Source organism: Schistosoma haematobium, chromosome 3 (genome assembly GCF_000699445.3).
Source record: "Schistosoma haematobium chromosome 3, whole genome shotgun sequence".
In the NCBI taxonomy this organism is placed as follows: Eukaryota; Metazoa; Platyhelminthes; class Trematoda; order Strigeidida; family Schistosomatidae; genus Schistosoma; species Schistosoma haematobium.
In genome coordinates this window covers 24,686,961-24,713,654 of record NC_067198.1, presented here as the reverse complement: position 1 = coordinate 24,713,654, position 26,694 = coordinate 24,686,961, and the positions used below count along the sequence as shown (strand labels likewise).

At 32.0% G+C, this 26,694-nt stretch overlaps 1 protein-coding gene across 1 annotated transcript in view; it reads left to right on the top strand.

Annotated features, from left to right (window-relative positions):
- The window catches only part of MS3_00005327 (uncharacterized protein), an 86,249-nt gene that overhangs the window by 40,338 nt on the left and 19,217 nt on the right, over positions 1 to 26,694 (top strand). The window contains exons 15-22 of the mRNA XM_051213380.1: positions 676 to 798; positions 4,578 to 4,682; positions 7,313 to 7,399; positions 8,899 to 9,337; positions 14,838 to 15,472; positions 16,989 to 17,655; positions 20,189 to 20,879; positions 23,723 to 24,479. Of these exons, the coding sequence (XP_051069355.1) occupies positions 676 to 798; positions 4,578 to 4,682; positions 7,313 to 7,399; positions 8,899 to 9,337; positions 14,838 to 15,472; positions 16,989 to 17,655; positions 20,189 to 20,879; positions 23,723 to 24,479 (3,504 nt within the window). The remainder of the gene's footprint in view (positions 1 to 675; positions 799 to 4,577; positions 4,683 to 7,312; positions 7,400 to 8,898; positions 9,338 to 14,837; positions 15,473 to 16,988; positions 17,656 to 20,188; positions 20,880 to 23,722; positions 24,480 to 26,694) is intronic.

Sequence of the window (26,694 nt, the reverse complement as noted above, 5' to 3'; positions counted from 1 at the left end):
CTTTGAAATCAACCCTTTAATCTTAAAATACTTTGTCTACTGACCTACAATGAGATATTGATTTGGATCAGGTTAAGATTTGTAAATACTTTCATGTACAATTACCGTGTATTCATGATGAAGAATTATGCTTTATAACTGAGATATGCTTCGGTTGTTGACGAAACGAAATAGAATATTGATAAGATGGTAAATTTTAGAAAAGTTTGCCAACAACTGAACTATTTATTAAGTATGCAACCTAATGATTTTTGTCACTAATATTGTCGATCGCGGATCTATAAACATACATACAGTTTTCGATATAAATTTCAAAGGTGTAGAGTACTATTTCAACTCGATGGTTCATAGCTATTGTGTTTTATTCAGGAAGAGTTTAGGGTCCGATCCCTTTTGGGGTTATAGATGCACATCAATACTACCTTGTATTTGTTAGTTTTTTCAATCATTCTCCAGTTGATATAAGTCCATGACAAAAACTTTTCTCAAGCTCTCACCTCTTCTCAACATACTATAAACTTAACCTGTTTGACACTAACTATTCTATTTCTCATCTCTTCTTAAATCTGAATAGAATTTTGCCGACTTCATTGCTGATTTGTAAATATGTATACAAACTAATTGTATCTGAAATTATATGAGTCTTTCTGTCTGTTTATAATGTTTTTTTTTCAGATTGAATTAACGTCAGTTAATATATATACAGAGTCGGATAATAATACCAAGTGTGAGATTATGAAACCAAAGCGTGAAGGTTGCCAACTTTCAGGCCCATGCGAAAAATGTACTTTTCAGTTTGTAAGTAGAAAAAACAACTGAAACTCTTTTTTTATTTTTGTTGTTATCGTTTTGTATGTATTTTGTTTGAATAGTAATCGGTTTAAAATGTTACTGTTCGGACTAATAAATTTTTTTTGCCTTGTTCAATGTTTCTGTCTGTTCAGGATGACTGTTTGGTATCATAATCCATATTTTACCCCTTCATGTAAAAATCAATCTCTGTTTACTGTAATGAAATAAAGATTCATTTTCAATTGAACAGCATGTCCACCTTCTAAGATGATTAACACACATTCCTGTGTTCGTTCCATCACTCGTTTTAAAATACATTGTTAACTAGAATTAGGAGTGAATTGCACGGGATCTGACTTACTTATGTTTCATGAGTCAATGAAGTCATTAATTACTGAGATGCTCGACAAATCAGCGTGACTGAATTGTATGAGAAATTTTAGTTGTGGAAACGTTCAATACAATAATTTTCATTTATTTTTCTCTCTCTTTTTATCTTAAATTAACAAGTTTGAAGGAGATGAATTTCATTTAAATCTAAAATAAACTAAGTGAATATAAATTATAAACTAACATTTCCAGTGTGAAAGATATCAGCTGTATACAGTATTAATTTTCTAACATATCCCAGATCAATTTCCTATACACATTATTTGTTGACTTTTAAATCATTATGAAATTCAGTTAGTTAGTGTAGTTCGTTTAGAATCAAAATAATTACTAATCAGGTCATAAATATCTACCACTATAACTCACTGTATTGAACATTTTATGCTCAATAATTACTTGATATTATGACAGAATAATAGAAATGTTTTCTTAACAGTAATGTTCAAGGAATTAAAGTGTTAAAAACATGTATTGTATAATCTCTATAGTGTTATTTTAATATGATTAATGCAAGCCATTAATTTATAATAAAACGAATTTAAATTAATGCAATACTTCCTATCGGTTGATGTTATTATGTTGTACTTTTGAAGGTGGAACAAAATTGTTTAAATGATTTGTTTGTTTGTTTAGAAGTCTTGTAAAACAATCCAGTTGTTCAAACGGAAAAGTAAAGTTTGAAACCTATGACCTATCGTTTAAAATCTGAGCGCTTAAATTATAAATATATATATACCACTTCACAAATGAATGATCCATTAAACATAAATTTGACATTTGAAGTAATAATGAATATGCGAATGATTGTCATTAAATTTAAAGTTGATCATTCGAAAATTGTTACTAAGTAAATATGAGAAATAGAAATTGTAATGTTGAATAGATTCTAATTTTTCAGTCGTTTTTTTCTATTTTCATTTTTTTCAATGAATTTTAAACATTATTTCATGTTAAATATCTTTTGTATCTATAAAAATTTCAGTGATTTTACTAATAAATTTACTTGTCATGAATATAAAACATGCATTTTTATGTGTTAGAAACATGAATTAATTTCCGATAAAAGAATCAATTGATTGTAGAATAATATGATCAGAAAAGTTGTCATAAGCTGAAAAAGTGATCGAAAAATATATTTAAGTACAATTAATGGTTGTTTTATTATAATTTAAATATTCTAATCAATGTATACTCATTAGTTATGGATCTAGAACTTCAGTGTTTGAAGCTAATATATCTATGAAACTAAACATTGATGAAATTGAACGGTGGTTTCCTGAAATCACAAATAGATTGAAAGTAATATGAAGGATACTGCTTGAATTCAGCTTAATGATATTGTGTTAATTTATGAACCTGAAATACCTGACTTCATCCTCTTTAGTGAGGTTATGAATATGCTCTATTGAGAAGTCTTAAGCTAGAATAAAATAGCTACCCAGTGCTCCCTAGTCTTCAGTAGTTCTTCAGCTGATGTCATTTCATGATTAAATTAATTTATAAATTAAAAATCTTGAGCATATCAAGACATGGCATCAGTCCTTGAAGTCGTAGGCTGTTGGTTGTTTCAGATCACCTGGTTGGGGTTTGCACAATAGACGTAATTAGTAGTCTCAGACGTTGGATAATATAGCTCAGAATCTGTCACAATGACACAGAAACACTAATTCTACATCATGTAGATCTCCGATTCTACTGTTCTTTCATGTATATATATATTCGTTCTTCTTGAACCATATTTTCAATGTTTTGCACTTCTGATTAGTATTGGTTTTCTCGGCTCCTTTGTCATTTATCTTCTTATAATCATTTCTTTTTGCTGAGTTTACATAGTAATTTAGGTTAACTGACATTTATAGCAGAGTGTCACTGTATTATAATTGATTGAATAACTGATTTTCAAATTATATAAATTCTTACAAAACCAACGAAGTAATTATTAAAAACGGAAAAGTGCCACAGTATCGTTGTTGAAATACTGGTAAATGATTATTAGAATTTATTAATCAAATCAGAAACTAATTCAAACACATAAAATAACTGATAAATAATTAAGTTGAGAATGATTCATTTAGCAGACTATAAAGTTTTAACAATAAACAATACAATTGTATTAGATTTATATATATTGTTACCATGGTGACGACTAATTAAATCACGCTATGTTTCTACTTGCATAGTTTATCCTTTGAATACCTAATTGTAAACTCTTCTAAAATGCGGGTCAGAATCACTAGACTCAGTTTTGTTTTCTTTATTATATCGAATGATCGAAAGATATCGGTTGAACATCACGTGTTCATAAAATTTTCTTCAATCATCTTATTAAAAATTCTGGTCTCTTTCAAAGACATATTTCGGTACATATTGTGAAATTCTTTCTCTTACTTCTTATAATGTACTGAATCTCACTAAATTGATAAGTATGTGGTATTGTAATCAATCTAGCAACTAGAAGGCTTCTGTGCAGTTCAGTATATCAAATATTAAACACTGAGTTCTTTCATAGTTGTTGAATGTCTAGAATTTTCAGTCCGTTCATTTATTATGTCTCATTATATACTTCTTATGAGTTCCACTGTTATCTGTGACTCATCTCAGTTATGATGACACCTTTTTGTTTGCCTTGAACTAGTATAATTAGATCCCGTTTTTTTACACTAATGGAATCTTAAGTGACACTATGGAAAACCTCATAAGATATCTAGGATATTAAGATGTATATTCCAAACTACAAAAATCCCTCGATTCATTCTAATACGTGTGGTAAGGACGATTTCATACCAATAATCTAAACAATGAGAGAGATGTTTAGTGTATGGATTTTTAGAAAATCCTACACGAATAGATTATGTAAGTCTCGTAGCTGGTAGATGAAATAAACTAATCGATCAGTCATTCCTTCAACTGATCCTGTAAATGTTCATTTATTATGTTGTTAATGTTATTTTGTGTTTTCAGCTTTTTGTCTTAGTTTTTCACACTAAATCTCTACTATTTTCTCTTCATAGTCATTCTTATTTATTTAAATGACAATAGATCCCTAGCTGGTTCACCCTACCACTGTTCTATGAGGTTTGCAGGACCGGTCTGCCTTCTGTATCCAGGATTATTAATTGTTGACTTCATACTCATAGAAATAAGTGTAGCTTGAATTAGTTCCTTTTGTTCATATCTAGAAGCTGTAAATTACTCAACTTTCAGTCTACAATAATACTCTAAACCAGATTTAAACGACAAATCTCTCTTCCAAGTTCATGAGTTGATCGAACTCGAAATAATTATACTAAGCAAATCGATAAGAAAACGTAATGTAGAAATTTATATGTAGTTTTCTCATATCTTTTTATATTGTTACAATTATTAAATCAGTTTTTTTTTATATTTTTACTCAGACTAAAATCCAATCATTATCAGAAATAAATATCCCATTTTCATGGGGTAGTGAAAATATTGCTCAACATATTAAAGGATTTATACAAATTAAAACAAGATATACAGTAAGTTTTTTCCCTTTTCATTCTTCATTTTCGTACTCATTACTTCGCTGTTACACTTTTTACTGAATTTGAATATATGTCTGTATAAATGTGTTTTTTCCCGTGAAACTTCTCAAGGAATATTACATTTTTTTAAGTTGGATAGTTTATTTGTACGAACTGTTTTTCACTAACATCATTTTATTGTTTGTTTCTTTTTTTTATTTCCTACATTTTCACTCTTGATAATAATAATAATAATGAAAAGCTACATAATTGAATAGAAACAATTCAGCTAATCAAATACAAACTCCACTAAAATACTTCTTACCCGATGTGAATAAATATATTTCTCAACTTCCACGCAGAAAAAAATCACCTCGATTATGTTATTTTAAAAAAAGCTATTGAAAGGATTAAGCCAAAAATTTCACCTTGATAAATAAATTTTCAAAAAACTACTGTATTTCCACTAGTATATTCTAACAATAAAAGTATTGATTCTCTGAAGAAGTGACTTACACTAAGTCACGAAACGTCAGTAAATCTAATTATTCTATTCATTGGGATATTACAAATCTATTATTTAATATGACTGTTTGTTTGTTTCTATGTTTTTTACTATGCCTAATATTCACTCTGAAAGAATAAGTGAGAGGAAAAGCGATACTATGGAAATTTTGTAATTCTCTAGTGATTGCATATTTAATTATTGGTGTATATACATGGGTTTATGTGCCCGTACACTCATTCCGTATAATAAACAAATAGACTATGCTGAGTATATATTATGTATTCTTATTGTCTTTTTGCATTTCATTGTTAGTCCTTTCTTTTAACCACAGTATATATTCAAGTATTTTAATTATATTATAATTGAAAACTACTAACTTTTGTGATAGAGATTACATCTTATCTATGACATTAGTTGAATAACACATAAAAACTATGATAAAACAAATCGAACTATATTAATATTAATAGATGAATAGAATTGGAACTTGTCAAAATGTTCGGTATATTCCGTTTAGAATTATTCTAAACAGGATAAAGAATTTTTTTAAAAAAAGGTTAAATTATCTCACAATTCATTGCTTGTATTGTCTCTTTACAGCGTTTACACAAAATTGATCGATTGTTTTGACCTTGAGCGATGGTTAAATTGACCTTGACAGTGTTGTAAATTCTCTGATTTTCTATTCATAACTCATTACATTTTTGGCATACTAAAACCGATTCAGACGTAAACAAAGTTATCTCGCTTAAAAGCCTTTATATACGTATATTGTTTATATTTCTTTATTTCAATGCATTTTTAAGGTACAAGAGTGTTTATTGCCGATTGTATCACTAACAAAATTATTAATTTGAGAGTTTCTTTTCCAAACAGGACAAGAAAGTTAATTATTTCCTTTCATTTTCGTTCCTAACACAAATTTCGTCAAAACAAATAAAGATCTTTTTGCTTTTAACATTTGCACAAACTCACTGTCACTCTACCATGGAGAGAAATGACTATTTCTCATCAATTGAAAACCTTTTTTCATCAAATGAAATTTATTTTTTGGTGATCAATGGTTGCGTGGTATGTGCTACTGATGTCGACAGATATAAGTAGTATGTATAATCAGTCGAAGGTGAAATGTCTAGCGGCAGAAGGTTAAAAAGATCTTAGAAAAGAGAACGAGAACAGAGAATGATTGATGTATAAACGAAGGAATAATCAAGTCTGAGACAATTGATTAAGATTTTGCAAATAAAGTATTTATTATATGGTTCTCAGATATTACTGAGATTTGGTTGTCCTCACCTGTGTTCTTGTTCACTACAGTTGATGTTAAATTAAAAAGTTTCACTAAAACGCTGAAATCGTTAATTTAGTTTTTCTGGTATTGTTGTATAGCTTAATCATATTTATTCGTCGATTGTCCATCTTCTTACCTACATATCCATTTTTATCAATGAATAGGCGATGTAATCTGTAATGTCCATTCTTTTATATTAGGAATACATCATTTAAAAATATCTACATCAAATTAAGTATTATCACTTTTGATAGGACTCTAAACTGGTATTTATTACTCCAGTTTCTAAAATGCTATCTATTATACCACTGTATGATGTAAAATACCACTTTCTTATTTGATAAGTACTAATTATTTTCTAAGTGTTGTTAATTTTTCTAAGGTTACAATTCTTTCTATATTGTTTATGGTTAAATCACAGTTGTGTCCTACTATTATCGATTATGCATTGCCGTAAAGATCAACAGTTTTGGAGAATACCTTTTTTATTGATTGATCACTGAATAGTGACCAATGTCATGTTTATCTAGTCTTTAATGGTGATCAGATTCTGTCGATCAATTTTCAGTATGTTCACTTTTCTAAGTAACTCAACGTCTCCTGTGCTATATTTTAATATATGATGATTTTCCTGCCACATACCTTCAATCACCTACCAAACCATTATTTAATAATACACATTGCACAGTATTTTAATTCTGTTTTAACTCATTGAATCAATCTTCTGATAGAATTGTATATAAGTATGTTTTATTTCTTTATAATATAATTTTATTTGACAAAATATTTTGTTTACTGATTATTCTCTCTTTAGTTACTTCCTTTTTTTATAAACTTGATTTTTAGGTAATAGAACAACAATTTGAATATTTCGTAACACGTGGCCTTATTAACGTGATACCCAATCCACTGATTGTAAATAGTTTATTTCCTGTAAGCACTTTTATTATGTATAATAAGTATCATCATTTATACACCTTGTGATGTTTTATCCATTCACTAGTCATTCATTCATTCAACGTTGATGATTTAATTAATACCTGTTCGTTTACAATTAGCTGTTGAAATGCAATGAAAAAATGATTAACTACTTATAAGTAGACAAACAATAACTGTGATATGTATGTGGTCGGACGCCAAAATGACACTGAATGGTAGCTTGACACTATTGGGCATAACACTTTACTGATTATAATGATCGAATTTATAATGAATATAAAAAGAAAAATTATCTGTCGTATAAAATGTAAGATTAATTTGTCTTATCCATAAGAAAGAGTTACTAGCCGGATAGAAATTGTTTGCTTAACCTTTAATTTTTTTAAAGTTGGTTGAAATTTAGAATTATAATACACCATAAAAATGAAAATTGATATAATAGTCAATCTGATAGAAACATTCAGTGCTTGAAGACTGAAAAATCCGACATAAGTTAAATTTATGTTTGAGAGATAGAGATTTCTCATATTTGACAAACTATCTTGCAAATCCCATGGGAACTTACTCATTACCAGACTAATCAGTAACAAGTACTCTAGATTACACCATTCTTGATGCAATTTGTGCAACTTAATCTATCATACCATTAACCTCGATCTTTATTAGTGAAAAAGAAATAATAAACTTTATATGAACCAATACTATCACAACCCAACGCGTACATAGAACATTGCACCATAAAGGACATATATTTTCCTCTGTGAAGTACTCTTGTATCAATACCTGAACACTGAATTGAATTAAATTCTAATGTTTTTAACTTGTTTATTGTTGATAATAAAATCCATTCCATCTTGTGACAATAATAACTGACAACGCAGTCTACACCGAATATTTTACCTACTTGGGATTTATGGGAGAAATGTACATCATTATCAGTCTCAATATCCCCATTGTAACTTGGATTAAACATTTATTTCTTCAGTTATCATGACACTCTTTACTGGGCTACACATTCACTATAACCGTCTGTTCAAATACTCCTTTACTTCTACACGTATTATTACAAAATCATCCATATACAAACAAATGAACCAATGCCATTTGATAGTAGCCAGGTGGTGGATTGCTCAACATTTTAATCTAATACTACTCATTACTACGTTTTTGGTAGTCTTTTTCCTTTCAACATATCATAATCTGTTTGACACTAGTTATTTCTGGAGGTGGCATTTATCTCAAATTGACCTCAGCACTTAAAATCCAGAAACACTGGTCAGCTGTTTCCCCGGCGTGATCTTAGGTCTACATTACTGAGGAGTCTCATACTTGAACCCACTAAGCTGTCCAGTGCTCTCTGTCTTTTAAATTATACCTCACTTTAAGACAATCTACGATAAATACCACCTTGAAATTGATCCAACCTCTATAAAATTCACTCAATAATTCTGATTTTGTTTGTTTGTTTTTGTTTCCTCTTCTGTTTCTACTAGGGAAAAATTATCATGCATAATATTATTGTCCAGAATGCGTATCCTACAGAGATCAATATATCTGACATAAAATTACATCGCGTTATCACATCTTCAGATGATTTTGACAATCCGATTTCATTTAATATTATCCGGTTTTATAAAATTAAACAAAACAAGACTAGCAATGATACAAATTCACCTCATTCATTCCAACCAATTCAATTCACAGCAAATCAATCTAGAGTGATTGGAGTCGTTTATTTTGACCCATCTGTGAGTTGCGTTGATAGATTTGAAGATATTGCTCAATATGATACAGTGTCGGCAACAACAACAACTACTAATAATAATAATACTACCGATTCGACTTCAGTTTATCCTGTCCCCGATATAATTAAACCTGCCGGAGCTAATAAACCATTTTGTTATTGTGGATTTAATTTAGATACGTCCTTAGGTATGTAAACCATTATTCAAACGCTTTGAATATGTTTGTTAGACCAATGACCACAATTTGTGCATTTTAGTAATAAATTTTAAGATCCTTAAAATATATTACCTAATATTTTAATGTTAGTTCCCCGTTCCAGCCTTCTGGAAGGGCTGATTGGCTTATCTGAACTATGTCTTATTTACTCGAATGGTACACATATCCGAGGTGAAATATGAATTTTCTTTAGAGAACCATTCTATATTGGAGCCCCAAGTGACACTGTGTGTACATTTGCAACTGTTTTGGGAGCCAGATGGACACTAATCTTTTTTGATAAGTGTACATTAAATACGAACTAGGAGATACACAATTTTGAGACTCGTACATTCCATAGCACACGCATAACCATAAATGCTATATTTCGGAGTGTATATACTATCTGCTCACTCCTAAAAAATGCTTGCTACAGTTTGAGAGAGCACAATGGATGCTCCTCTTTTGACAAGTATACACTACGTGAACATCAGAAATATATTTCCTTGAAGCTCATGCATTCCGTAGTATGCACATCAACATAAATGCTATAGTTGACAGGATAAAGTGGTCTCCACTCCCTTTTTAGAAACTAAACCTGCACTTTTGGTCAAGTGCAAGCTACATGCACACAAAATAATCAAATTCAAGATCTGTGAATTTCATTTCATACCCATAAACATAGACGATCCCTCTCTATATGTTTTTTTGCAAGTATGCATTACGTATACACCTGGAATGCACAAGTCTTATAAATCTATCCATCCTATAAAATACACATAGAGGCATAAATGCTCTCGTGTTTTCCGTATGAGTATAACATTGGTTAGTTCAAAAGTACTGCATAGTAGTGGATTAGGCTGATCTCTATAGACCACTCATATTAGTTCATGGGATACAGTCTCACTATTCCCTGAGCACCACGTGAAGGTGTCAGTCGCATTTTACTCAAGAAACATCTAAGTAATAACTAGTTTCATGCTAAAATAAAATTAGAATGACCAAATAGGTAAATACTAGTAACTGTAAATGGATATCATTAACACAGAACTAGCGACCAACCGACTGATTATTATTTTTAATGAAACAAAACTATTTTTTATATCCATAAGATTCATTTCAGTGCTTAGTGGCACTCATCGGTAACGTTTTTCTTTGACCTGATCATTCAATTGGTAAACCTAGTTGTCTAACGTTTATGATTGAAAGTTGTACCTTATGAATTCAGAAGACGTTTGTGTGATAGGTATTTGATCTTTAGTATCTCCTTGCCGTTGTTCACATCTGAATGAAACATTATGTGAATAATGGTGAGTTAGTGATAATGTATTAATTTAAGATTATATGTTGATTGACAAGTTTATAAACCTTCATAAAATTTTGTGATCGAGATATGTATTACTCACGCCTCATACCTAATCCAATAGAGTTCCTTTAGCAGTTTAAAAATCCCCATAGAATATTCAAAAATGAAGAATATTTGAGCGAACAATTGTTTTCAATAACTTCATCATCAGGCTCTACAGTTATAAGTCCATAATTATAATATTTTACATGCCTTATTTTTGGCCTTTGTAAAATATTATAATTATGGACTTATAACTGTAGAGTTCCTTTAGTCTATTGGTAAATCTATCCATTGACTTGACAATATGTTGTACAAATCGATAAGTTCTATTAAACGCGGCCACTATATTTTGTCTGTTTTGCTCTTCATTTCTAAGCAGCTGTGATATTGAAGTGAATAGAACTGTAACGTCGGAAGGGACCATGATTTCGACGTTGGTTATTTGCAGGTTTTTGTTCTTGCCTAAGGATTGTTTATAAAATAATCTCATAGTTCAGTTAGACGCATTATCATATCGTAAATTTCCGCACATATATTGTAGGTCGGCAGTGATACAATTGGTTGTAAAGTGAGGGGTAGTTTACGTCGAATACGTCTTTCGTAGTCGAAGAAGAACAGATCATTCATTTACCACTGATCATGTTTCGTTATGATTTGTTGTTAAAAATAAATACGCATCTTTACCTTTCATTAGGTCTCCAATCTTCTTAATATCATCCCCTTTGCTTATAACTAATGTTGTGGATCTTTTGTCAGCTAGCATTATGACTATGCCCTGCTTTTGTCCAATATATTGGTCATGTATTTCACTTAACTGGTCAGCGTTAAGGGATTCCTTTTCTGCGTGGTGAATAGGCCTATGGACATCGATCCTATTTACCAATCTATAAGAAAAAGTTAAACCAGTTAATCTACCAGAGGTTAATCAAGAAATACACCCAGAAGAAACACGAAGGTAAAGGTAAGTGAAGCTGACGAAATCTCCGAAGACAATCAACTACGTACTATGTCATTATGACAGACTGAATTATTATCTCCAAGATACTCATCATGAGAGCTATCATCTTTGCGGAGAGGAAAATTAAATGGTTCATTGTAAGGCGTTTCCAGTTCAGGTACAAGGTTCGTGTAATAACAATAATAATGCACAATTACAAAGAAGAACATAAAAGCAGGGAGCACGGAGCAAAATCAACAACAAAATTACTATAATTGTTCTCTTTAGTTGATAACGTTGGATTACATGACTCAAGATCGATCACAACAACTAAGCTGCATACATTCTCTATCTGCCTATATATCTTCAGTTAAATACTATTCCATGTTATTCTTTCTTTAGTCTCATTTATTCCTTTCAAACTACATTTCATATATTTATCTTGTCACTGAAATATATCTTATAATCTTCTCATCATATTAATTTCTTCTTTCTTTGTAATATTATGAGAAGTGACAATTTGAGCCGATACATATCCGTGCCATGTTCTGACCGATGGAATATCCACCTATAGAATATTGAGTATAGTATGTTGACTACTGAACTTGTGAACTTAATCACGGTTCACTACATATTTGGATGATAAAGTTTCATAGTTTATTATTCACTCTTTGATTTCTTTTATTTAAAATAAATAAAATGTATCATGTGAATATCTAATAGAATTCATTAGAATTCAGTAAAAACTTCTGACAAGCATATCTGATAAACCGGTCTAAAGTTCAGTTAAATGGGTTGTGTTTATTGACCTTTTTGCGTCTAGTAATTTCATTCATGATTCATAATTATATTCTCTCATATTACATTTATTTTTTTTTACTTGTAATGATTTTATTTTACTGACAATTTTGAAAGTTAAAATAAAACCGAGATTATTACATGATTTAAAACAATTATCAACGTTCTTATAATACTAGAATCAATATGTCCACCAATATATATCTGCAGTTGTGTAGTTAATTAGAATTCAGCGAAGAAAATCATTTACTTATGCTGTACATTCGTAACTATAGTTGTTTAATAAATAGTATGTTTATAGAAAGATAGAAAAGACTTATATCATAAGGTGATTTCCAATTTCCAATATCAAATAAAGTTGCGTAATAATCAAGGGGTTAGAAAAGAATATAAGGATGAAAATAATTTACGGGTCAAAATTATGGAAGATAATTATTCGCTTGACACATGAAATAAAATGAAAAACATAAAGGTCATAATAATAACTGAATATTAATCATGAAAAATTGTTAAAGGATAACAATAACTGATTACGGTTTAAAATCACAAAATACTAATTAAAAAATAAAAAAATAAAACAACACCAAAACATACTACAGAAGGGAATTAGGGCCAATAAAGGATGAAAGTTTGGATCGCCAACTCCTCAGCAGTGCAGAAGTTTTTGATTCTACCTCCCTTCAATCCAATTCCTTTAGTTGTGTAAATTATTTTAAAGAAAGACCTCTTTGGAGCGACGTGCTCAGAGTTGATTAGATGCTTCTGTATTGAACTGGTGATTGTCTTGCATTCTCCTTTTAAAAGCCACGCTGGGTAATGTTTTGTGATGCGTTTGGAAAGTGATCACTTTGTGCGGCCAATGTAACCTGCCCCATAGGAGTAAGTAAATCTATAGATTCACATTGATGTAGCCCGAAGCAGAATTTTATCCTTCACACATCCGTAAATGGTAGATCGACTTGAGAAGACAATACAGTACTTAGCTAAATAGATTTTATTCAAGGATTTTGAAATCCGTTTATTCAAGATTTCGTCAGCTGTATCTCTTTTAGATTCGGTATTCTTGAAAAGAGTTTTCTTTTGAACTGTTGGTGCTTTTTCGGGATGTTGTCTTAATGTTTAATTCCTATCGACAAATGTAAGCGGATGACCGTTTCTGATGAATATCCGTCGAATTTGAAGCAGTTTGTCATCTATTGTGTCATTAGAACATGGTCGCCGAATTCTTGAGGATAAAGAGTGAATTAAGTTTTTCGTTCTATTCATTGGGACCCAGCTATGGAAATTCATATGCTGACCATTCCAGGTCGGTTTTCTCTATATAGACCTCTGTAAAGAATTATCTGACCTTTTTAACCGGACATCAAGAAAATGAAATTCCTCGTTCGCCTCTGTTTCCAATGTGAATTAATTTGAGTGATGACAATTATTAAATCGATTCAAAATTTCACCGAGGTTCGTACCTTCCTCACAAATAGTGAAAGTATCATCCATATATCTTATATAAATGACATCCCTCAATTGTTATTCGAAGTACTGTATTTTACAGATTGGCCATGAAACAACCAGCCAAGAAAGGGCCCAGTGATTAACCCACTGCAACTCCATCAGTTTGTCTATAGAAATCATTCTTATTATGATTATTAAGCAATCCCACTTGATAGTTGCAGTCTCGAATCATTTTATTGTGTAATCTTTTCTGTTCTTCTATAGACATGTATCTACCCTGCGAATGTACAGCTTAAGTAAATGATTTCGTCGAGAATAAAACTTTATTCGCTGAATTCTCTCAATTTTTATTCAATGACAATCGGTTATATTAAGTAATTAATTAAATTTATTCAGTCTATTAATATTGATTCGGTTTAGATGTAAGGAATTGCTGTTTCCGTCAGAGGGACTTCAACATTAGAATCCTAGCCTACTCAGTTGGGAAGAAAAATTTATTCTTGATTCCGCCACTATCTCTCATGAAACATAATCAAAATGTTATTTTACAATGTCATATCAAGACATTCAATTATATGGCTAGTGTGCTAAAGTTGTTCGTATTCATATAATGAAGTTATATGAAACGTTTATATACATATATATCCGACTTTTATTGACTTTTAAAGTATATACTTTTAGAATAAATATTGTATCTCCTATTGTTTATAACAACTAAAATATTCTACATAATATTCTGCATTGTATATATGTACTATAGTTTTTATCATACTTGTTATTACTCTCAAGTAATATGTACTAATACTCCAGTACCATTGTCTATAATATAAGTAAATGATTGTCTGTTCGTATAAATTTTATTTCATCAACCATACTGATTGCTTGGTTGTTCACTTTCATTCCGTTTTTCGAATTTTCTTTTTTTTTCTCTTAATATTGTGGGTATAATTTATTAACAGGAATGTTATGGTTGAAGGGTGTTAGAGGAACTGTCAATCAATCTTTAGATAAAATCATTCATCAATCACCTGTAAATCGTCTAATAATTGAAGAAACATTTAAACTATACAATGAATTATACAGTCAATGGTTAAAGCATTCAATAAATAAAGATATTACCTCTAAACGTACTTTTATGGAAAAAAATATCTTAACATCTATAAGTTATGAACTGCCTGATGAAAATATAACATTTTTTAGTGATTTATCTGTTCGATACATGTGGCCGCTTATAACTAGTACTCGAAAGGTTCCTATAGATGTATCAAATAAACACTTAACATTTTGTACAATCAAAAATGTCCCCTCTTCATTATCAGTATCGTCAGAATCAGAGAATCGATCTTTACCCACTCATCGTTTGCTGCAAATACCAACAGTAACATCATCATCGTTACCGTCGTCGTCAGAAGAAACAAATTCATTTGAATGTATTTTTCAAATAACGAATCCTCAATCAACGATAAATCCGTTATTTGTTCAACCGATATTATGGAATGAAATATATAAAAATTATGCTACAAATGAATCGGAATTAAATCACTTAAAAGAGCTGATTACAAATATTTCGGAGGATTCAACATCCATCGATTCAGTAAGTTGTTTGTGTTACTGTTATTTAATGTACTTGTTTGTGTACATTTGTGCTAAGAGATATGTAAAATTAGTAATCGGATTTCGTTAAATAAAACCAACAGCTTATTACAAAATCTCCAAAATAAATTGAGTGACAGTTTGAAAATACTTGGCATGTGTATGACATTTATTTGATGTCAACAAGATTTTAAGGCTGATTTTGTAAGAACGTTTAATCTCACTGTATGAGACTAGTTATTTGAAACAATATGATTACTTCATCTATCTAACCAGTTGTGTTGTACTCGTTTCTAAGTTTATTACTACTACATGAAATTTCTCAATGTATATTTACCAAGCACAGGTTCATGTACTCTACTATAAGCCACACTTTATGTTTGAAGGCTAGTGATATTTTTTGGACTACCTGGACGAAAGTGAATAAAACTAAGTTCAAACCCACGACTTATTGATTGAAAACCGAGTTTTATTAACCATTATAACATCCCTCAAAATGTGAAAATAACAACATAGCTATAATTTAAAATCACTTAATATTACCTACTCTACATCATTTATGGTGTTAGCAAGAATTCTTGCCTACATAATAGAGGATTAGTTTGAATAATAAAAATATTTTGTGTTTTACTCGTATAGTTGTAAGTTACAACCATACTGAGTGTACAACATGATGAAGCCGTTAGGAACCCTCAATAAATCTTCTAGAAGCAAGGAAGATAGCTACTAAAAAACGTCAACCAATCAGTGCTTATAAGAAAAATCCAGAAAACGATTGATTATGTTTTCCTAATCCTAACCAAATTTGTTACAAATTTTAGCATGTTTTCCAGAAGCTTCAAAAATCTCAAGGCTACACATAATCTAATAAATACCCTCGTGTTTTATACCGGATCTAACCTATGAAGTAAAGCTTTCTCAATACTTCCATCCTTCTGTTTTCGGTTCAGGATTTAGGAGTAGAAGACTTCATAGAACCAGATGCTAGGATATCTACGTCTAACCTTTTGTATCCAAGACATCCGAATTCAGTCAGCTACAACGTAGGACCAGGCACATATGTGCATCGGTCCAAATTGTCATACCTCATTAGCAAAACAAGATGAACAACGGATTCATAGAAGTAGTTAATTCAATGGTGGTAATATATAAAAGAAAAATTGCATATAAGGATATCCGAATTCATAAAAGTTTGATTGCCATTTACTTTGTAGCATAATTGATCACAACTAAAGTTTTCGATAATAGGATACATAAGTAAACAGTTTATAGATATTGAAGACAATCACTTATTAAGCAATTTTATCTCACTGACATATGTTTATATTGTATCTTGTTATAATGCTCAACTATTTGAATCCTACTTGTACGTAAATAACTATTTCTGAAAACAATCAATCACATTTACATGGATATCTTAAAGTTTACGCAAACTACTACGTATTTTACCGCATATTGTTATCGTTTATCGTTTCTTTCTCCTCTCTGCTTTTCTTGTGTTTATTTCTGCTCTATAGTTATTCACAACACAGTATGGAAAATTTTCTATTCAACCATTTTTATGTTCTGGTTGTCATCTAATCGATCATTCTATCAATTTGACATATCCTCCAAGTTATATTTTACCATCAAATGGCAGTGGACAATATTTTCGCTTAATATTTACACCATATCAAAATATGTTTGAATTATTAAATCAGAATAAGGTGAACAATAAAAATACTATACATAGTCTATTATTAATACGAAATAATTTAACTTCAATAGAACCTTTATGGTTAGAACTTCATTTTGGTAGGATTGGTTTAACACTTGGCAAATTGTCAACTACAAAAGCAATATCCAAACTGACAAAATCGATTAGCGCTTTCGTTAGTAAATTTGAAAATGATCACAGTAATAGTAGACATTCTATTTTACCTAATATGGATCTATATATTCGTAATGTACCACCTAGTAGTAGTAGCAGTAGTAGTAGTAGTAGTAGTAGTAGTAGTAGTAGTAGTAGTACCACTAATGGATTCACTCAATTGAAGGATAACTTAATTTCTTCATTCAAAATTGACCAAACACTTTATGATATTGACTTGGATTTTACTAGTCTATTCAATAACAAAGCAAAGAAGATTCACCAAGATTTATCATTAACATTCGAATTCACTGAAAAAACTATTGGAACATTTTGTAAGTAATTATTGTGTTTTTCCTTAGTTCTATGTTGTTAATTTTTTTTTCTTATGTGTGTGAATTGTTCAAACACTTATTTCTTTTTTAAAGTATAATTCTAATTGCGAATTATTATGATCAAACGATATATTATTTGACAAGTCATTAGATCGTTGAAAAGATTTTAATTATTCATATTTTAACCGAAACGATAACTTATCACACTATGTCAGGTCCTAGAACATAGACACTCATTCAGACACCCCGTAGTATTTCTCGACCTTGAGACGGCATTCAACTCTGTTGGTCGTGAGGTTCTATGGCAGTGTTTGTCACTGAATGGAGTACCAAAGAAGTACATTAACCTTGTACAGGCTCTCTACTCGAACACAACTGGTCGAGTGAGAGCTTATGGCGAACTGTCATCAGAATCGATTACCTCAAGTGGTGTTCATCAGGGCTGTCCACTCTCTCCATTCTTGTTTAACTTTGTCATTGACGTGCTTTTAGAGATGACACTTTCCTCATCTAAATTTGCAGGGTTTGAACTTCTACCGAGATATTCACTTTTTGGCCTACAATCTGCCGATGACATAGTTCTATTTGGTGAAGACGCTGACAAAATGCAGTCTTCTGACCACTCTAAGCAACAATGCAAACATGTTCGGGATGCGATTCTGCCTCTCGAAATGCAAAATGTTACTTCCAGGATTGATTGGGTTGCATCGACACCCGAACTAATGATAGGGAGTGAAGTAGTTGAGCGTGTCGACTGCTTCACTTATCTTGGAAGTCTCATCAGCCCTTGTGGTCTGTTGTGTGACGAGATCTCAGCACGGATACAGAAGGCTCGACTAGCTTTTGCCAATTTGTGTCGTTTATGGCGTAGGCGAGATATCCGTCTATCGACCAAAGGACGTGTTTACTGCGCAGCAGTTCGTCCCGTCCTACTTTATGACAGTGAAACATGGCCGGTAAGAGTAGAAGATATCCGTTGGTTACTAGTATTCGATCATAGGTGTCTTCGAAACATTGCTCGTATATCCTGGGACCACCGGATAAGTAACTCAGTTGTTAGGAAACGGGTACTAGGTAAGGATGGCAAATCCATTGATGAAGTAGTAAAACTTCATGAGTTGAGATGGCTGGAACACGTGTTACGTATGCCCAACCACCGACTGCCTCGACGTACGATGTTCAATGGTATAGGAGTAGGTTGGAAGAAAGCTAAGGGCGGCCAGATCAAAACATGGCACAAGTCCATGAAGTCACTAACAAGTGGACTGAGTCATGTTGTTAGGTGTAGAATACCTGGTTGGGGACCGTGAGATGATAGCAACTTGTTATGACGGGTGTGACTGCAGGTTTTGATAAGCAGCGTTTATTGATCGATCGCTTCTGTGACAGTGACACGTACGGACGGCCTAGAGTCTCGATTGGTTTGCGCTTCCCTGTCTAGCCCAGTCACTTGAGTCCAGAACACAAGCCACAGCCTCGGAGATATGAATCATTATATTTCAAACATACTTTGTTTATATACCAATCAAGCATACCACATCGTACCATAAAAATAGAAAACAACATTTTGTACAATATTCAACAAGTGAACAGATATCGACCAATAGGAAATGTCCATTTAAAGTCGAAGGACACCATTGGACTTAACATGATAATTATTGGTCTATTCCTCTGCATCCATAACACAACTGATGGTTATAGACCCTGAATGACATGGCTCAGAATTGTTTGCAATGGCGCAGGTACATCAACTCTTTATGTTCTCCCAAATTCTAATCTTCTGAATTTGTCATGTCCCTTGTGTTCTCTTTCCAAATTTATTTCACTGAATTATAATCCTTGAATAAAATCTTCAAACCCTAATGTTTCCGATTACTGCTTATACTTTTACTACCTCCACTACTATGGGATTTGAATGGACAACTGCATCTCTGTGCTAATGTGGTATTGCAACGCGAACTGATATACGTACGTACGAAGTTCTACGTTGTTACTGAGTGACAACTAACGTTTTATTTAAACATAATAGCTTTAACCACTTGACTTTCAGTCATTATGTTGCAAACTTTGGAATTCGCATCACATAATTTAATTTAAAAAACTAATTGGTATCACTAACCTTCATTCAAAAATTTCTCTCTAATCTGAGTTCATTTAAATGAAGTTAGTAAATGGTCTATATTACTTAAAGTTTATCATTGAGAATATAAGTAATATATTGTTTTTACTGGTTATAAAATATTATAACATTCTGGAAACTCTTAAAAAATGTACAAACATTTTTTAATGATTTGTACAATTTAATTAATTACATTTGTAAACAGTACAAATACATTGATTTCTGAAAATTACTAAAAACTTCTTCCTATTAAAAGTGTACGATTTAAGTATTTTTTTAAATAACTGTAGGTATCAGATTTTCTGACTAATATAATCATCACTGAGTTTTCAATACAATTTTCTAATTGATAATAGTTGAATTAACTTTCTTTTCAATAACTTCTAAATTTATCAAATGTTCTTTCTCCTCAAGGTGAACCTCCTAAAGCAAAATCGACAGGTAATTTACCTTCTCCACTTAAATCTAAGCATCAGAAACAATCAAGTGATTCTAATCATTTTGCTGATATTGACAATCATCAAGGTTTATTAACAACTCTTTCATTACGACGACGATTAGTACTACATAATACTGGACAAGTAACTTTGAGTATATTTATGCTAAGCCTTTTACCATCAATGAATGTTAGACAGAAATTCACTGAAAACTTTCCACTAACTAGTAATTCATCAATATCTACATCTTATTCTTGGTTATATTCACATGTATCATGTAATTTAAATGGTTTTAAATTAGATCCATGTATACTACCACCTACAGCAATGACAACAGCAAAGATGATGAGTATTAATGATTCTGATGAGAATAATAGTTCTAATATTGTTACACTTCTACCAGGTCAACAGATTATCATTGAACTACGACATTATCCAGATTTTACGCATACTTTTTTGACAGCAGATTTAATTATTCAGTTATATCCAGCATTATTTCAATCGAATATTCTCCAATGGTGGGATTTACACCAATCAAACAAAACAGATGACAGTCATACCTTATTAATTGATCTACCCAAGATTTCACTACAAGCTAGTTTTAATGCAAATCTTTTAGGCTCATGTCTTAGTTTATTGCCTAGACCATCAATTGAATCATTTCTATCGTAAGTGGAATTTATATACTACAGTAATACTTAGTATAAACTCGTATATGTTTCTTCCTCCATAGTTAATTAGTATTTCTGTTTGTTTTCTGATTATATGTGTTTAAGAGCTGTGCTTCATTGATTTCCTGTTAATGACTACTCAGACTGGAATATAGCGATTCTACATTAGTTCTGTAAAACGCATTACTTAATGCCTATGAAACACAAAATTGAAGATCGAAGATGTACTTGGGTTTTCAGTAATACGTAATAAATACATTCACTAGATTATTTACGTACAGTCAAACTAACGAGTGAGTAGTACTGATGTTAGGTGTAAAGTACATGGCTATGAGCCCACATCAAATGGAGGGATTAAAACATGTTACAAATTCCCAGCCACTATTAAGCTCGATGGACTGCAACCTGCTGTGATATTCATTTCCATAGTGTTCTGTGGGTGCAACTACTAATCATCTATGGTTTCTAGTGGGTTTATAGTTAACCTAGCTTTGTTTGACGTTTGGTTGATACAATTGTTCCATACGTTAGCGTGATTAAAACCCAGGTAAGTAGTTCAGATCTTCGGGATTTGATTGATATGTAACATACTTGAGTTGCTGAGGGATTATTGTCAATAGTGTGTTGGGGATCACCGTTATTACTAACTAGATTTGTGCATAAGGCGGTCTCCGGAATTCAATTTGTAGTTATTAAGTCTCTATACCCCCCCACACCCAAAAATTACTCTCTTCTATCATGTTCATTTAGGCCAGAGTACATTTATCAGAGTACATTGTCAAGATCATCCACAAACCGATAACATTCAACTTTGATTCCATTCTTATTGAAATTTTTTGGAGCATCTGCAGAAATAGCATAACGGTGTCATCACTAACGAGACTGAAACTCGATGACACAATGTCCTGACATAAATTCAGGATCTAAGCGACGACTAAGAGTGAACGCATCTGCGTTATTACGACTGATTCTGAGCCATTTCACCCAACATCTTCACCCATTGGCCGTGATAATTGTGTGGACCTCAATCAGGTAGTTTGGACCTCCTAGCATGACTCAGACTAACAGTTAAAAACTTCATGGAACTGTTATCGTTGTTTGGTTTCGTTTCCCTAAGTTTTCTTCCAACCTACTCCCACACCAGCTAATATTGATTATCGAGATAGTCGTTTAAAAACATTAAGGATTATAACGCTTACTAAACATATCTTGACCGATCAATAATAATGATTCATATTAATCGTTACCCAATTAGTATTCACATATTCCTAGTTCATGACTGAAAACTTAGGTTTTGTTGTCGAATCCTAATGACGATAAAATTATATGAAAGCATATTGAATATATGATACTGTCATCTTTATTTATTATCGCTATAGCTGTTCTTCTGAATAATGTATATTGACTGATCGAATGGAGCAAAATATTTATACGTGTTATCTTCATTTCTTTTAGTTACCTAACTAATATTTACGAGTGATGAAAGTGCATTAAAACATCTCGACCTACTGCTGGGACACAGCAACTTCAATTGACGTACATTTGCCCCTAGCTTTATGTCGTTTATGGCTGAATTACTTTTTTTTTCAACGAAATAAATTTTAACCGTTTAATATATGTATATTCAAAAAAATTAACACCACATACTGATTTGGATTAAATAACCAGGAAAACCCAGAGCATACTCAATGATTGTTTCGTGCTAGTACAAGACTTCTCAATAGTGTGCAAAAATGAACATGCCGATGATCGGATCTAGAACCTCCAGATCTTATAGCGAGTGTTGGTTTTAAGCCAATAGATCAGTATTCACATTTCCATCTTCAACCCAATGCTACATAGTTTTCACTTATTGTTTTGTTGAATTCATTATTGTTATCCAAACTATCTTCGAATTTTTTTGATTGAGATCATGAACCGATTGGTGTTAGACCACCATTGAAAACCTGGAAGCACTGGACGGCCGTTTCGTCCTATTGTGGGACTACTCAGCAGTGCGCATCCACGATCCCGCCCGCGGGATTCTAACCCAGGGCCTTCAGTCTGGCGCGCGAGCGCTTAACCTACTGGACCACTGAGCCGGCATCCAATGGTGTTAATGTCTAACCTCAACCAATCCACGAAGTTGCGCGACCATCTTCCATTGTACTGAGATAGACACCTGTTTCTCCCCGACACGGATTAGCTCCACTGGTCACGGCTTCTCATCAGAACTCTTCGGATTGGACTTTTTCTTTAATATTTATCATTAATGTTTAAAAACCTATTATTTCTGCAAAGCTCTTCCTAACTGGCATTTTGTAAATCAATCAAAATTAGAACTTGTTTGTCTGGATGTCTGGAAATTTCGAATTAGTAGCTTGTCAGTTAATCACAGGAATTAATCAATATCGATTATGGAAACGAGATGTAGGTTACAAAGTTAAAAATTACGATCATCGTTTCACTCATATGCTTTTTGCATACTGTGATTTAGGTCAACGGCGTGACTAGATTTTTCTACCCATTTCATGTCTTATCTTTTATCCTATTGGCAAATAATGTTGGGGGTGATGAGTCATTTATCTTAACCTTAATAATGATTGGTAAGATCATAACATGGGATGAGAGCTGTCTCAGTCATTCAATCATTTTATCACATTTGGAGTTGGTTTTTGCTAAATAACACCGTGTTTCCCGTGGGGCTGTGTTAGATTGTTTTTACGACAATAACTGTGTGTACGAACTTTGCTCTGCCTATTGATCGGGATCAATCGATTAGTTGTCCGTATCACATCAAATACATAATTGCTTAATTATATTGATTTAGTTTACTCAAATTGTTTTACTACTTTAAATAGGATGACGGTCTTTCTATTCTATTTATTCAATATCACTGTAATACTTATCATATCATATGGAGATGCTAAGGAATTATATACACGTCATATTAAATTACGACATTACATAGATGGACTACCGGAAAATGTACTTTCAGATTCTTCAAAGCGATTTAATTTGAATCAACCAAATGATAAATTATGTATCAATTGTTGTACAAACGATAAAAACTTATGTAATCCTTCCACTCGAGAGTTAATTACCACATCCAATTCTCAATTATCATATTCAACAATTACAACACCAAGTACTTCTATACTAATGAAAAAGCAATTAACAAATAATACTGTTGAAAATGATGAAATTTCTACATTAAATTATACTATAACAGGAACAAAACTTAGATGGAAAGATAAAATTAATTCAGATGAACAAAAATTAAAACGTCAAATATTATCAACAAGATCAAATTGGATGAATTATTTCCAATGGTTATTAGGATTATTATTTATTATTAAATATATTAGTTTACATTGGATTTTAATTATCATTAAATATCCATATAAAACAGTAAAAATGTATATTATATATTTGGGAAAATTCAAAGATTGGTTAATATCAAGCTTAAATTTACATTCATTTTATTATGGTTATTTTCGTTGTATTCGTCAATCGTCATCAGATATTATAAATGTTACTAATGATAATATTCATTCAACTCCATTATTAAGTCGACTCTCATCAAATGATACAATGATAATCAATAAAAAAAATTTAGTAAGTTAGATTTGTTTATTTATCTGATTAGAATTATTGTTGTGTACTGGAATGATAATTAATGTGGTTGTTCGAACTGAAATAGTTAGAGTTGAATTCGATTATGAGACTAGATGGGAAATATGGTCGTTAAATAGGCTATGAAGTTTTATTGACTAGCTTACGAAATTCCAATTTATCTCTTTTTAGCTTTGCTAAATGTATCTCAAACTCAATTTTATTAATCTTAGAATAGTAGTACGTGTGATTTAGTTGTTAGTTAGAAATAAGTCTCATCCACTAAAACCAGCATTCTTTAAAATCCACTTCATTTAATTTATTTTTGATAATTAAACAGGATACATTTTCAGTAAATTTGAATGTCACTTAACAGTGTATGAAAGTGATTTTCGAATCACATCTTTTGAAGAACTATTGAGAATCATCAAGACACTAGATATGTGTTTCGCTCTGGTTCGAAACTACCCGTTAGTGTACGCCCAAAACCGTGAACTGTCAGTTACACGAAACTTCTATAAGAATTCATGATTTTCACCAGTCCCATAGCTGCTGCCAATTCATGGTGGTAATCGTCGTTTTTAAATCACACTTAGTATCTACAAAAACACTATCTTCCAAGTCAATGGATTTTTAATTTTTTTCGTCAAGCCTTACTGGAAATTTATCTGTAACGTCCGATCTATGTTGGGCAACTTGACTGAGTATTCATATGCACTCGAAACCTTTGACTATATGCGTATTTTAAATTAATATCATGAATGGATCAATGTTAGACTACCATTGAAAACCTAGAAGCACTGTACGGCCGCTTCGTTCTAGTATGGGACTCCTCAGCAGTGCACATCCGCGATCCCGCATGCAGGACTCGAACCCAGGACCTTCGGTCTCGCGTGCGAACGTTTAACCTCCAGACTGCTGAGCCGGCATCTAACGGTGTTAATGTCTAACCTCAACCAATCCACGAGTCCTGCATGCGGGATCGCGGATGTGCACTGCTGAGGAGTCCCATACTAGAACGAAGCGGCCGTACAGTGCTTCTAGGTTTTCAATGGTGGTCTAACATTGATCTATTCATGATATCAATTTAAACTCAACAATCTCCACAACCCCATACTGATATACGCTTATCTATTAAATAAAGTTGGTTGGGGTCAAACTAAATGTCATGTCACATGTAGTGGAACAGAAATGTTATTTTTAACCAAATCATTAGAAGATAACTTTGAGCATGAAAACGTATTACTCTTTTAAATGAACAATGTACGTGATTGCAGTTATTGAAATGAATAGTCATCCTATGCTTCAGGTCAAGTTATTATACTAGGTCAACACGGCACATTAGAATTAACAAGACTAATAACTATTCAAGTTAATAGTGTATCAATGACAGTGATTTGGAATTTTGTACAAGGAAAAATGATTACAGTTAAATACAGATAGCACATTTCAATTCCAGTTATTCTTTTTATAAAAACCATTATTATAGTTTGAATTTCACTCATCATTATAATCGTGAAGTTGCCATTCAATAAGAATGATTATAAAAGTGACAGTAACATAAAATCTTATATAGAAGTTTATAAATTCATATCACTTTGTTTATCAAAAAGTCCGAGAGAAAGAAATCAATGAAAATATTACCAATTAATCAACAGATGTGTAGTACTCATGATTCAAGAGGAGGATGTTTGTCTTTTTCACCGAGGTGATCTCGAGTACTTTTAAAGGTATGAAGTCGGTTATCACTTCCCAGTTTCCCATACTGTGGAAGGATACTTCCGGAGGAGTGACTGAACAACAAACAGTAAGGGTTGATCTTGAGTACCTGGAGCAACTGCTTGGCACTAGTCAAACATCCTTTTTGTGAATAGTTCTTGATGTATTGGTTTTGTACTTTTAAGTTCTTACTTCCGAAGATGAGAATCCGTGTGGTGTGCTATTTTTAGTACTGATGTTTTTTGTCCCCCCCTTTCGTTATGATAAGGCAGCAACGTTGCAGATACTAGTTATCTGAAAGGAGCCTTACTGCAGTTACATCCTTGTTCAATTAGCAATGAAAGAACTGTTCTCGAGCTATGAGTCTGTTCCTATTCTTACCGTTCCCCAACCAACTCGCTTTATATGGTAAAATCTAAAAGAAGGTATTCCAGTTATTATTTCTCGATCGGGTCATCACAATATGGAAGCCTGACTACCACGCCAAGGCAAAAGCTTG